This window comes from Polyodon spathula, chromosome 24, assembly GCF_017654505.1.
Source record: "Polyodon spathula isolate WHYD16114869_AA chromosome 24, ASM1765450v1, whole genome shotgun sequence".
Taxonomy (NCBI): Eukaryota; Metazoa; Chordata; class Actinopteri; order Acipenseriformes; family Polyodontidae; genus Polyodon; species Polyodon spathula.
In genome coordinates, this window is record NC_054557.1 from 19,026,153 (window position 1) to 19,040,572 (window position 14,420).

The 14,420-nt window shown below is 42.0% G+C and overlaps 2 protein-coding genes across 2 annotated transcripts; one reads left to right on the forward strand and one right to left on the reverse strand.

The window, feature by feature from the left end:
• The first annotated feature begins 1,267 nt into the window (after positions 1–1,267).
• LOC121298601 (carcinoembryonic antigen-related cell adhesion molecule 5-like) lies at positions 1,268–7,256 on the forward strand. The gene is made up of 8 exons (XM_041225728.1): positions 1,268–1,344; positions 3,030–3,329; positions 3,477–3,728; positions 4,598–4,724; positions 5,706–5,758; positions 5,954–6,024; positions 6,144–6,191; positions 6,460–7,256. The coding sequence occupies exons 1-8, from the start codon at positions 1,290–1,292 to the stop codon at positions 6,505–6,507; spliced, it is 954 nt and encodes a 317-aa protein (XP_041081662.1). The 5' UTR covers positions 1,268–1,289; the 3' UTR covers positions 6,508–7,256.
• An 874-nt stretch (positions 7,257–8,130) lies between these two features.
• On the reverse strand, positions 8,131–11,489 carry LOC121298575 (urokinase plasminogen activator surface receptor-like). Its single transcript, XM_041225703.1, has 5 exons — positions 11,420–11,489; positions 10,177–10,296; positions 9,481–9,630; positions 8,922–9,035; positions 8,131–8,556 (listed from the first exon to the last, which is right to left on the reverse strand). The coding sequence occupies exons 1-5, from the start codon at positions 11,466–11,468 to the stop codon at positions 8,354–8,356; spliced, it is 636 nt and encodes a 211-aa protein (XP_041081637.1). The 5' UTR covers positions 11,469–11,489; the 3' UTR covers positions 8,131–8,353.
• Positions 11,490–14,420: the final 2,931 nt, after the last annotated feature.

Here is a 14,420-nt window from a genome sequence, read left to right on the forward strand (position 1 = left end):
TCGCAGCTGCAGGGTTCATGGTTTAAGCGTCGCTGCATCCATCTCACTGCAAAAACGAAAGACGCGGTATTTAGAAGGCACTTCGATTTAAAAGATGCGAGTTCTGAGGAATTTTACTTTGAATGCTGAGATCCCATAAACGATGGAATAAACCTTTATTATTATTATTATTATTATTTATTATTATTATTATTATTATTATTATTATAAATAATACTCATCATATCATATCATCATCATCATCATATCCGATTAAGAAATCAAAGAAATTTTTACAAAAAGGTAAGTAACATGGTCAGTCTTGTTGGGTAAAGTACCCATGTAACCGTATGAATTTGCACGTTTTATGAAAAATATGTGGATATATACGCTAATATATTGTGTGTGTGTGTGTGTGTGTGTGTGTGTGTGTGTGTGTATAAAAATAAAATTGAAGTGGTTTATAGAGCACATCATCAATGCAATATGAATCTATGAATGTGTTTTTAATACAAGTTTTTGTGTGACATCACATATTTTGTTTTTTAATAAAAAAAACTGTTTAACTTTAGTAAATATGGGGAATATATTTTAGCAATGTGGTTTTGGGAAATTATGTGTGGGCTATTTCTCCTATAAATGTAGCTAATTATTCTTTCCGTACATGGGATCAAACCGACTACACACGTTAAGCACTCAACGCATAGATACTTCACAAATATTTACCAGACATCCGTCTGTCCCAGTTTCCTAGTCAGAGTAAACATGTCAGTATCATACAGCCGCGCCTCTGCTGTAAATCCCTAACGACAGCTTTCAGCACGAAGGGAAAGTGTGGATCAGAACTTCCACCGTACAAAAAAATACAGAATAAGAAATTACCCCGATTAATGGAAAATAACTATCTATTTATCTATCTATCTAACTATTTATCCATATATATATATATAAGCTCAAAGAGCAGGCTGCCCACTTTCCATATGTTGTACACATCTTTCTCAAGGGAGCCTGCCGACTCAGTGCCGACCACAGAAATGTTCGGACCCGGGATATTTTATTGAATTGCATGTCTCCAGGCTGACAGCGCATCCAGAGGAGCACGCAGACTGACTCTGGACTGTCCTAATAGCTTTTAAACTGCGTTTTCTTCCACCTGTACGTTTTTTTTTCTGTACAAGGAAGTGTTCGGTTGTGTCCATGTTGTGGGAGTGTGGCACAGGGCACGGAGACTTGGGATAAAGGTTATTTTTTATCATCTGGGTAATAATCATAACGAAAGAACGAGGAAGCCGTGTTCGGTCCTCGAGAAAATGAAGGCGACCTGCGCGGCAGTTTGGAATTTCGCTTGCTTTGTGCTCATTAATGGTAAGGAAACCAGATTTTCAATGATCTACAAGACAGTGTTATTGTAAATCTTAAAGAGTACTAATTTGAAACTCGAAACTAATCTAAACGAGGGTGACGGTTTAGTTTTGATACCAAGCTTAAAAACAAAGATTCATTAAAAACGCTGACCTCTCTCCCGATCTCTCTCCCTGCTACTGTCTCTCTTTCCTCTTTCTCTCTCTTTTCTCTCCGCCTTTTACCCTTTCATTTAGTTGTAAATATATATTGCTTTGTGTTAGATTGTCTATACTTGTAAAAACCTTAACATTAATCAATATAATTCTAAATCCTGCCTGATCACAACGTAAAGCCCTTGAGTCGCGGAACCGCAATCTACAAATAACATTCCGCATCCTCTCATAACCAAAACCATGTATACACTGAAGCATAGCTGAGCTGGGAATAAAACTCCCGTTGCACAGCAGTTTAATCCAATCCTGGTTTTACTGTGAGTTCAAGGAGACACACTGCGGGCTAATCGAGCTGGTAATAAAGCCTGGACCCTGCTCCTCGTAGCTGGCTAACTGAGTTAGCCGGATAACTCTCAGGATAACTAGACAGAAGTCTGGCTTTTTCTGTTCCTCGAAGCAAGATTAAAGTCTATCCGACTAACTTACCATAGCAACACATCCTTAATCTTAAACCTACTCCAGCGCAGGCTAACTTAATGCTGTGTATAAAAACTAGTGCTTCTACCCAATTAAAGCACTTGACTCGCCCCTCTAAGATGGCAGCGCCCTTCCTTAGAGATCGCATAGATCAAGGAGCGAGTTTAATTAGGTTAGTTTTTAAAAGGGAAAGAGTACTGAGAGACAGCCAAGGTCCTTTGCATCTACTTGAGCCGCACATTGCCCATACCACCCGGCGCAGCCGTGCGTTGACAGTAGCACAGTCTACATGCACAGGGCTGCGCTTTTTTTCTTGCGGCGCGTTCCTATACTCAGTTGGCGATGCTGAAAATATCGGCAAAGCCGCTGCAACACATTCCCGGGACATGCAAGGGGAAACGCCATCAAAGAGGGCTTCTATGCAGTCGCAGGTAATCTACTAGGTTATATGCATTTTAATGAATAGGTAATCCCATCGTTATCGTTTATTAAGTAGGCTGCATTATTATGCAGAGTTCCCCAGCGTCATTGGTGCTGTGGACTGCAGACAGATCCCCATCAAGGCACCTTCAGGACCAAATGAGGCGAATTATGTGAACAGGAAATCCTTTCACAGCATTAATGTACAAGTACTTATGACGTTATCACTTACATGAAATTAAAAACGAGCTACAATTCAGCAACTGATGCAAATAATCCAACATTTTAATGACAATTATACAATGCCAGTGCTAGGCAGTAGGTGTCAGTCTTTGGATACATCATCCATGACTTGACCTCAATTATTCTCAGATGATCTGTGACAGATTATCACAGATATCGGGTTAATCGAATCTTGCTAACACGTGATTAGTCTGAATTATTTAAACCAGCTAGGAGGAACAGGGCCAGGCACTGGATGACACTCCTGTGCAGTCATGAATCAGCAACAGCAGCACAAACTTGCAATAGCGGCTCACATATATAGCGTACCTATCACTATGCAATCACAGTAATATCTGAAAATAAACACTATCTCTGTTTCAATAACAGTGCCTAACAATCCTGTATTCACAGCACAGGCTTCTCTACCCATCTCGAACATCGCTGTGACACAGTCCTCACCGGGTTTACCAATAGCGGCCCTCACTGCTGTGAATCTAACCTGCGAGGTGTCTGGGTTAGGGTCTGCTGATTCAAGGCTGTGGATGATGGATGGTCAGCCCCTGTCCACTGATAATAGGATAACATTATCAGTGGACAACAGCACGGTCTCCTTCAACCCAGTTCTACTGTCTGATACCGGCGCATATCAGTGTACAGCTTCTAACCTTGTAAGCAGTAAGACAAGCGATGCATACGGATTGATCATCAACTGTAAGTACACAAAGGAAAGTCTCCTGTTTATCTGACCTCTCCAAAGATCCTCTCTTCTCTGTGCATGTTGCATTCAGACTCGTTCAGCCTGCTCCACTGGGGTGTGAGTGTTTAAGGCTCTTCACTGTTATCTTGTGTGTATTGCAGATGGACCAGAGCAGGTATCTATTACAGGACCAGACTCAGCAGTTCTCAATTCCTCCGTAACATTCGTGTGTTCGGCTCGATCCACCCCAGCGTGTTTTTACACCTGGTATTTCAATGGGAAAGAGAAGGCCCGGGGCTCAGAGTACAAGATAGATGCTGTAAACTCCAGTAATACGGGCAGCTACAGCTGTCTGGCAGCGAACCCAGTGACAGGAGGGACCAGCATTGCAGAGAAAAGACTTGATGTGACGGGTGAGGAACTGTACTTTTTACATACAGAGTACTACAAAGTAAAGCGTCTCTAATTACTATGCATTTACATCGTAGTTACTTAGTTAATACGTGTGTGCTCTCACGTGATTACGGTGTCACTACGCATGGTTACAATGTAGTTAATGCTTACATCTTTTGTACGATATAACCCTAAACCTAACTGCATCTCTAACCCCAACCCCATCCCCAACTCCATCTCTAACCCTAACCCAAACCCTAACCCTAAACCTAACTGCATCTCTAACCCCAACCCCATCCCCAACTCCATCTCTAACCCTAACCCAAACCCTAACCCTAAACCTAACTGCATCTCTAACCCTAACCCCAATCCTAACTCCATCTCTAACCCTAACCACAACCACAACCCTATCTCCATCTCTAACCCTAACCCTAACCCCAACCCCAACCCCAACTCTAACCCTAACCCTAACCCTAACCCTAACCCTAACCCTAACCCTAACCCCAATCCTAACTCCATCTCTAACCCTAACCACAACCACAACCCTATCTCCATCTCTAACCCTAACCCTAACCCCAACCCCAACCCCAACTCTAACCCTAACCCTAACCCTAACCCTAACCCTAACCCTAACCCTAACCCTAACTTGATCTTTAACCCGAACCCTAACCCCTTTCTGATACAACTGTGTGCTTGCATATACGCATGAAGTGCACTGTAACGATGCAGAATAACATTGCAATGCTGTGTAAAAGCGCGTGTGCATTTACTCAGTAACTCCTATAAATAACTAGACAGCAGCGAGAGCCACTTCCTATTCTGTAACGCGTGAGCCTCTTTCCCAGCTCGCTGGTTGTTTCCGCTCACCCCTCTCCCGCTCCCCCTCCAGGTGTGGGGGAACCCCCAGCGCCCTCGTCCTTGACGTCACAGCAGGTCTTAGTGATCGTCACCAGCATTGCTGCAGTGCTTATAGTCTCAGGTCTCACTCTGTCTTATTTCGGCATACAGCGTTATAAGTAAGTGCACCGAACTGCTTACTGCAGACTATTCTCACTCTTATCATTTACTTATGCTGGAGAACTATGATCTTCCATGAAAGAAAAAAAAATGACAACTATTGTAGCCAATCCTCAACCCCTCTCTTGCTCTCTCCCCACCCACTCTACAATAGTTCCACCTCCACTAGGACAGAATGCAAAAACAATTGACAGGAATAGCGCTTGCACTGTCATGGATTGTGGGCATGTACCCTGGTTTCCAATGCAGTCAGGCCAGCAGCACATCTGCTTGACATCAGCCGATTGAATGGGACATTATCAAACAAAAATCAGCCCATAGGAAGGTACCTACTAGCCTCGCAACGGGTAGAGCGGGTCCACATCAAGAGCATTAATGACAGTCAGATGTAGTAGCCGCTAGAGGGCGCTAAATGCAGTTTTGAAATAATATTAAAAATTACTTCAATAGCAACACAGTTAGGGTTAGAGGGTAGAGATTAGGTTTAGGGGTTAGGAGTCTAGTAGGTACCTACTGACGCATTCCTATGTGATGATTGTTGCTTGATAACGTCCCATTCAATCGATTGATCTCAATAAGATCTGCTGGAGACACCCAGGGACCACAACACCTTCAGCAACAGCAAGGCTTTTAAACTCGTTCTAAAGTTTTATTATGGCCTCCAGAACCAGATATACCAATATACTGTACAAATTATATACACTAGTTTGGAAATTATTGATCTCCTTTGTACACCCACCTGCATGAAACCCTCAGTTTCCACTCAGTAATCAGTGATAGAGCAACAACAGACTCTCCTGTTGTGTGAAAATGTCAGACCGCTTTGTGCTTTAATCAGGCATCTTAAACAACTTGAAAACAGAAAAATCTGCAGATGCAATGGGGTGTTCTAATGAGTCTGCACACTACACTTACACAGATTGTGTTAATGCTATTGCACAACTCACTGCTGTGTCTCGGGTTTGTTTTTGTGTTTCCAGGAAAAAACAATCATCCAACCAAAATAATTCCCAGTTAGACCCGGGTCAAAAGAGTAAGTATCTTGTGAGCGCCGCTTGGCATGTGCAGGTCAGTACCATCTCTCATACGAGATAACTGGATTGTAAAGGCTCCCTGTATCGCTGTGAGTGACAGATTATAGGCTAGTCAGCTATTTGCAGTGAGTTCAAAGCTTTTACAGCTGGAGGGTGACTGTATATAGTAACACTGCACTGTCATTGTATCACAGGTTCAAATGCTGCAGCTAATGATGGACCGTCACTATATGAGCACATCACACCCACGGGTCAACGGGAAACAGTAAGTAGCTGTTTTAACGAGCCAGCAGTTAAACAACATAAACGAGGCTTCTTTAAACCTGCTAACAACGTGCAAAGCAAATGCGATACACAAGTGTTTTTTGCGTTTGTTTGTTTTAGGGTAAAATTAGAAAACAACGAAATGTTCAACCAGAAGGCTTCTACACAGTACGTGTTGTTTTTTTCTACATCTTAATTTCATTACACAATCTAATATTACACAAAGACGGCAACCAGGCTCCTATTGCACAGCAGTGTGATCCAGTCCAGGTTTTACTACCAGCTTGATCAGCCCCCAGTGTGTCTGGGTAACAAGCTCAGGTGTGTCTTATTATTAAACTCATAGCGAAACCAGGAATGGATCACACTGCTGTGCAGCGGGAGTCTCATTGCCACCCTTGTTCTCTCTGTTTCTTTGTTCTGTTTCTCTGAACAGGATTTGGAGTTGTCCGATGAGTCCCTCTACACCAACCTGAAGCGGTAGGGAAGATAAATGCCCCATCTCAGATTAACCCAGCTGCCCGACAGCACTCATACAAAAAATAATAATAATAATTATCTCTAATAAGTCTCCTGTGTGTGCAGAGGTACGAAGCTCAGGTGTGTCTTATTATTAAACTCCCATTTGAAACCAGGAAAGGCAAAGGGAGTCCTATTTCCATCTCTGAAGTCTATGCCATTCCTAAAATTTGGAACCAGAATGGAATTCGGAATTTGGAATCCAGAATGGGGAACGTTAATTAGTTGGCAAACAATCTATACAGTATGTATAAAACGCAAGCTGTAACTGCAATGCACTGACAACCTCTCTATGTTTAACCAGCTGCTGTTTTGTCTGCTACAGAATGACTAGAATACCAAAACAAGCTGCACGTGATTGAGAGAGACAACCCAAGCATGTCGTAATGCGTGTAGAGACTGATCACTCTCAGAGAATCACGACCAGACGCTTACACATCCAAAACTACGCAATTAATTTCTTGCCCAAATTTATGATAGACTATTACTTCTTTCTTTTGCATTTTGTAACCTTGTAAATAATATATAATGTTTGTCTTTGATTGTTAATTCTGAAAGGGTTTCTGTTTTTCTCTCAGGGTGTGTGTTCTTTTTAGTGCAGCCAGGGACATATTCAAATTAATAAACCCGACTTCTTGGTGTGGACGCGGGTTTCAATTAGTTAAACTAGATGTATGCATCACTTACAAGCATTGTAGTAGCTTCAGACTCATATTTTTCTGTTGTAATAATACCGTTTGTAACAATTCTGTGTGCTTCTCATTTAAAAAAAAAAACACTCAAATATGTGTTTTATTTTATTAATTGTGTGTTCAGGCAATACACTCGCTGTGCACTAGAGGGCGCTGGCGAGTACCATTAGAACACACTGATAAACACACAGCAATCAGACACCCTTCATGGGAAGCGATCCCGATTACTAATCAGTTGAAAATGGGATCTGAGCAGCAAGGTGCACTGAAACAATCCGCAGGAAAAAGAACATATAAGAAAACGCAGATGGCAGCGTCTTCTTACTGAGAGACGTCATGCTGAGCCCGGGTATGTTTTTTTCGGGCCCCTGGAGAGAAGCTTCCAGCTTCATACAGTGCAGATAACAGAAACATTCAAGGAGACTTTATTTAGAAGAGAGGTATACAAAAAGAGAACATGCACATTTGATCTTGAACTCGGTACAGAGCTCAACACAAAACTCAATACAGAACTCAATGCAGAACTCAATACAGAGCTCCATATATAACTCAATACAGAACTCAATACAGAGCTCAACACAGAACTCAGTATAGAACTCAACACAGAACTCAATACAGAGCTCAATATAGAACTCAATACAGAGCTCAATACAGAACTCAATACAGAACTCAATACAGAGCTCAACACAGAACTCAGTATAGAACTCAACACAGAACTCAATACAGAGCTCAACACAGAACTCAATATAGAACTCAATACAGAGCTCAATACAGAACTCAATACAGAACTCAATACAGAGCTCAACACAGAACTCAGTATAGAACTCAACACAGAACTCAGTACAGAGCTCAACACAGAACTCAGTACAGAGCTCAACACAGAACCACTGCAGCGCCGTTTCAGACCATAGGAAAAGATTGCATTGTATTATTTAGAGCAGGGGTGTCCAATCAACCATTCCCAGTCCTGGAGAGCCATTATTCCACTCCAGATTTGTTTAACGGGCACAGTGAGAGAACGAACAACTTCAGGGTCTGGGTGGAGGTTTACTTCATCGGTTCAATGAAACCATTTAGAGCAGGGTTTGGAAACAAAGGCCAGGAGTGGCAGGGCCTGGTTCAGAAGAGGAAAGCCGTGAGGGGGATCAGCATAAGCAGGGAGCTCTGGTCCAGAGGCTCGCCGCTATTGCAATCTTTAGTTTTGCAGCAGAATCTTCTCCCAGTCAAGGAGCCCTGAATGAACCACGACGCTGGTGAGTCAACTTCACAGAGGCTTTTCGAAACGCATCCCTTAACGCCATCTTCCTTCCGCCCTTTAGTTCCTGCAAATAAATCAAAGTAAGTCCTTAAGCAGGTCAGTACCAATCACAGTGAAGACTGCATTCCCTCAAGCCTCAGAAAAATTGGATTTTTTAAAACAAAATCTGTGATATGTTTCTCCTGTCCTGCATGGTAAAATATCGTTTCCTTTAGTCTGGGTAAACTGGACTTTCCTGAGCAAGAGAACCGTTTTCCATTGGGTAACCTAATTTGCACCTACAATGCAAGGCGTAAATCCAAGGACACACGTCCCAACGAAGTGGTCAGACAGTGACATCATTTCAGCGGATACACTAGCACCCAGGCAGCCCGCCTCCGACAGCCCCTTGTTCCGGGAGATAGGCGCGGCGCTGCCTTGTTCACCCACCTATTTTGAGACAGTGGTCTTGACTGGCGGAGCATTTCACTTTCGATCTGCATTTGTTTTTCGCTATGAAGCTGCCGTAGCATTCCAGTTTAGCCGACGGCCTGTCTTCAGATGCTGTGAACGGGAGACGGAGACATGAACTGAAGGGTGGATCCCGAGATTCTCCTAAACTAAATAATGTCAAAACCGAGCTTCGTGACAGCCGGATAAGCCCGCGGCCAGTCGATCTGATTGACATCAGTCGATTGAATTGGACGTTATCAAACAAAATACATCCCATATGAACGGGCCAATAGATACATACTAGCCTCCTAAACCCTAAATCTACACATTACCCCTAAACCTAATCCCTACCCCTCACTCTAACTGTGTTACTATTTCAACACGGCTTTTTAGCGCCCTCTAGCGGCTACTACATCTGACGTCCATCAAAGCGCTTGATCCGCACCGGCTCTACCTTTTGCGAGGCTAGGGACCTTCCTGTGGGCTGATTTTTGCTTGATAACGTCCCATTGAATCGACTGATGTCGGGCAGATCGTGTGGTTTTTTTTTATTTACCCGTCACGTCTTCAGTGTTGCAGCTATCCGTCTGGCAGCATTTTAAACTGACGTGTCCGCTTGACGTCGTGACGTTGAAGGACACGGGCTGGTCACAGAGGGCAGTGGGGTAACACGACCGGAAGACTTTGGTTACGCGATTCCCGCCACCTTAAAACAAATAAAGTTTCTTGAGAACAGTGAAGAAGAAACAAACTTTTCACGGCAGACCTAATGAAGCAGAAAACGCATCAGGAGCGCCATAAGAAAAGCCATGTTGCATTTATATCAAAAACAACACTAGCAGCGGGCTGTAAGGTGATGGGCTTCGTTAGCTTCGTCAGTGAGAACTGTAAAGCATTGCTTGGGTATAAATAATCATATTTGCACAATATCTGTACCGCTACAGCCCACGGTTTGCATCATCGCCTTCTAGAATTAACTTAATTTTCCTTCATGAAGTCCAGTGAAGCCTGTTAAATAACGTTACCTTTACACATTGAATTACACACCTGTAGTTCTCCATCTACACATAACGGAACACTGCCAAAAAAATGGAAAAATGTGATGTTGCAATTGATGAGTGAGTGCACGTGCATTTACTTCACACACCAATTAAGAGACAGCGGTTAATTGGCTAGGCATTGACTTTATTAACCAGAACATTGTCTTGGATGAATCGGGAGAGCGGTGTGATTAGCGGGCGCGGGTCTGTACCTGTGAGCACTGTGCTGATGGCAGACACGCAGGAGGTCACTGAGGCTTCGCAGGTTGTTTCCGCCTCCAGGCAGGAAGCCCAGTCATCGGCAGTACATGCCAGGCATTTCAGAGGAGAAGCTGAAGCAACAGCGAAATACCTCGCAGTTAAAAAAAAAAGAGACACATAGGAGCACGCCAATCAAAACAAAACAACAACTTCCCTCATCGCGACTATGTATAGATCAATCAATCAATCAATCTTTATTTTATATAGCGCCTTTCATCTTGGATCACCATCACAAAGCGCTTTACAAAATGCAGTAACAACAAGAAAATCCATAATACTTTAAATACAGAGAAATGCATAACACATGATATACAGTAAAAAAACACACAATGCATAATACACTAAATACAGTGGAAAGTGCAGAATACATAATAGCAGCATAATACATGAAATAGCAGCATCAACACAGCAGCTAATAGCAGAGATCAGGCTTAAAGAACACGGAGAGCAAGAACAGGCGGGTCTGGGGAGCGAGCGACGGCGGGACCATCACGCACCAAAGCTGGGAGAGAGCTCCAGAGAGTCGGAGCCATGAAGCTCCATGAAGTCCTGGCGGTCCTATTCGAATGCAGCTCGCACCGAGAAACGCACGGCTTAGCGACATTCTCAAATTACCTTCTTTAAACAAAGTACCGGTACTACAGTCTCAATATGAAGCGTACCACGCCTAATAGCTCTGACTCCGGCAATTCTCCACCGAGCCCCATCCTTTCTTATAAATCCACAAATAACAAACACGCATTGATAGGTTTTTTTTTCTTGGGATAAACGAATAATACAATTCTAAAGCACAGCTAAAAAAAATAAATAAAAATAACATAGGCAGTAACTAATAGACATCTCATGCACGCTGCTTCTTTACAATGCAGGTCTTTTTCAGCACCAAGGACAGCATCCAATGAATTTCCCGAACCATTAACCCCTAACTTAAATGCGTCTCTTACAATACGTTGCATCTATTATTATTATTATTATTATTATTATTATTATTATTATTATTATTTATTATTATTATTATTAATACTACTCGCATTTGTCTAAATGTAAAAATGTTAATTTTTCAATTAACGCACACATGTATGTCCTTATCAATACGGTGCGTACTTGCAGAGCGAGCGTTACTTCACCCCAAAACAGTAGCGATTTCACCCAAATCAGTACCGCGTGGTTAATATATTGAGCTCACCGCCTTACCTGTATGCAACAGCGCACAAAGGATGAGAAGCTCCGGCAACGCTTCCATCTGGGGTTCATGGTTTTTAAACCCCGCTGCTGGGCGTATTTATTCAACAGGTCCCGGGTGAGGTTTGCAAATTTGCTTTGACGTCACCCGCCTCGATATTCTATTGGACTTCGCTGCAGTGAAATTAGCAGCAGCAACACGATTAAAAAATCCATGAGAAATTATTATTATTATTACACTATGTAACACAATATTTGTTCCTGGGTAGTAAGTGTTATTTCCTAATTGCTTATGCCTCAAAAGTATAGAAAATGGCTATTATTCCCCACAAACTTTGCTTTTGTGACCAGGACAGTGATATTTTGAAATATCACTATTTCCAATGAGAAAACGGGAGCTTTTGTGTCTTTTCGTTCACATAAAGTCAGAAAAAAACAACATATGAATCCAAATTAACATGTATTTATAATAAAGGAATACAAACATGACTACAAAATATTTAGAAGTGGGTAGTTTTTCGAGATTTACGATTATACTGTAATATAATATTATCTGACTTTATGTGAACGAAGAGACACAAAAGCGCCCGTTTTCCCATTGGAAATAGTGGTATTTTGAAATATCACTGTCCTGGTCACAAAAGCAAAGTTTGTGGGGAATAATAGCCATTTTCTATACTTTTGAGGCATAAGCAATTAGGAAATAACACTTACTACCCAGGAACAAAAAAAAAAAATTTGTTACACGGTGTCGTCATTATTATTATTATTATTATTATTATTATTATTATTATTTATTATTATTATTATCAGTAGCAGTAGCACAATTAGTTTAATTATTATTATTATCAGTAGCAGTAGCACAATTAGTTTGTTTTTCATTGTGTTTTTTCTCTTTGGAAATGATTGAATTGTGTGTTGAACTTGGTTTCTGGAGACAAGATTTCATCACCAGCAGGGGAGAGATGGGGTTTGATACAGTAACGTTGCCTTCGCTCTCCCGGGAGCAGGTTTCGGGACCAGGTTTCAAGCCCCTGTTCCCGGAAAAAAAAAAAAAAAAAGTGTTTTCGTGTTGCCTCGGTTTACTAGTGTGTTCACACTTTGTTTTGGATCTTTTCAAGCGAATGATAACGAGCTCGTTAATAATTTAATTCTCGCTCATAAAATATGCATGTTACAAAATAACATCTCCAGTCTGCTATCTCTTGAGGTTTGGCAAAATGCTAAAAAAACGAACCAGATATTTTTTTTTATATATATATATATATATGAACAAAATTTAAAACGAGAAGGCTCCTAATGGGTCTCTCTATTTTCTAAAACATGTTAAATTGATCCTCTAATGTGGAGGGTACAAGAAGTGAAACTATACAAATATAAAAGCCTATTTAATATATCTATCTATCTCTCTATATATATATCCTGTCTGTATCAGGGTCTACTATATATTATAACAGAATGCTATTTATGTTCTAACCTTTGAGGTCAGACAGTGTAATAATAATAATCTTTATTTTTATATAGCGCCTTTCATAGTGGACAAGCATCACAAAGCGCTTTACAGAGGCAGGTTGTGAACTGTGCATTGTATACAGAGTCACTTACAATAGGACGTTGATTTAACATCTTCTAACATGTAACATCTAACATCATCGACTTGCTCAGGGTCACACACAGCGAGTCAGCCAGTGGCGTTTAGCTAATCAGAGGGTGAAACGTGTCGTTACTCCCGGAACGGCCAGATCTGGTCTTGGAGAGATGCAGCGTTTTCTGGTTTTCGTTCCACCTCGAGTTCTCAATTACTTCAGTGAATCGCTTATTTTCTGAATTGGTCAACACTCACATTCTTCCCCAGGTCTTTATTCACTGATTTAAAAAGATACCCAGCAGACTTTCAGGATTGTGGCTCTCCGGGGCAGGGTAAGACACAATCAAACCTGCAGGATTGTGGCTCTCCAGGGCAGGGTGAGACACGGTCAAACCTGCAGGATTGTGGCTCTCCTGGGCAGGGTGAGACACAGTGAAACCTGCAGGATTGTGGCTCTCCGGGGCAGGGTGAGACACAGTGAAACCTGCAGGATTGTGGCTCTCCGGGGCAGGGTGAGACACGGTCAAACCTGCAGGATTGTGGCTCTCCGGGGCAGGGTGAGACACGGTCAAACCTGCAGGATTGTGGCTCTCCGGGGCAGGGTGAGACACAGTGAAACCTGCAGGATTGTGGCTCTCCGGGGCAGGGTGAGACACAGTGAAACCTGCAGGATTGTGGCTCTCCGGGGCAGGGTGAGACACGGTCAAACCTGCAGGATTGTGGATCTCCGGGGCGCAGGGGTCAAAGCATTTGTAATGGAATGTTACACGTTATTTTGTTGCACTAGGAGTAAGTGCAGGGATGTGTATTACACAGTTTCGATCCACACTACTGCAAAGACGTTTAAAAGCATCGTTTATTTGTTATACTACTTTGGTACAGAATGAGTGAATGCGTTTTATTCATGACAAACCACCACACACAAAAAAAAAAAAAAAAAAACTGTTTAGCAGATAAAAGTAAATCCTACAAATAAATACATTAAACTGCACTGTTCTTTTTTTAAAAAAAGTTACTGGGTCTTAACTCAATAGTTAGAAATTCCCAAAATTCAGAACTACCCTCAATATACCACTGTCTTGTCACCGTGTCTTTGTTTTTAGAAATTTTAAAACAGTCATTTCAAAACGAGGGACGTTCTGAAGTCCACTTCGTAAATAATTTTCTGTTTCAAATCCTCGCCTCCCCTTGCTTTGATTCTAATAACATTATTAATAATACGCCCGAACGGGGCGTCTACTCTTTACAAAGAAGGGTGCTGCCCGTGTGCGGTTCACTATTATTTTTATTTATTATGAGCCATTTATCAGACGCTTTTATCCAAAGAGACTTCCAGACACCAGGGGGGTGAGCTCTGCTTCATCAACAACTGCTGCTGCTGCAGAGTCTCTTCCAATAGGACCGCGTTCGTTTCACGTCTCACCC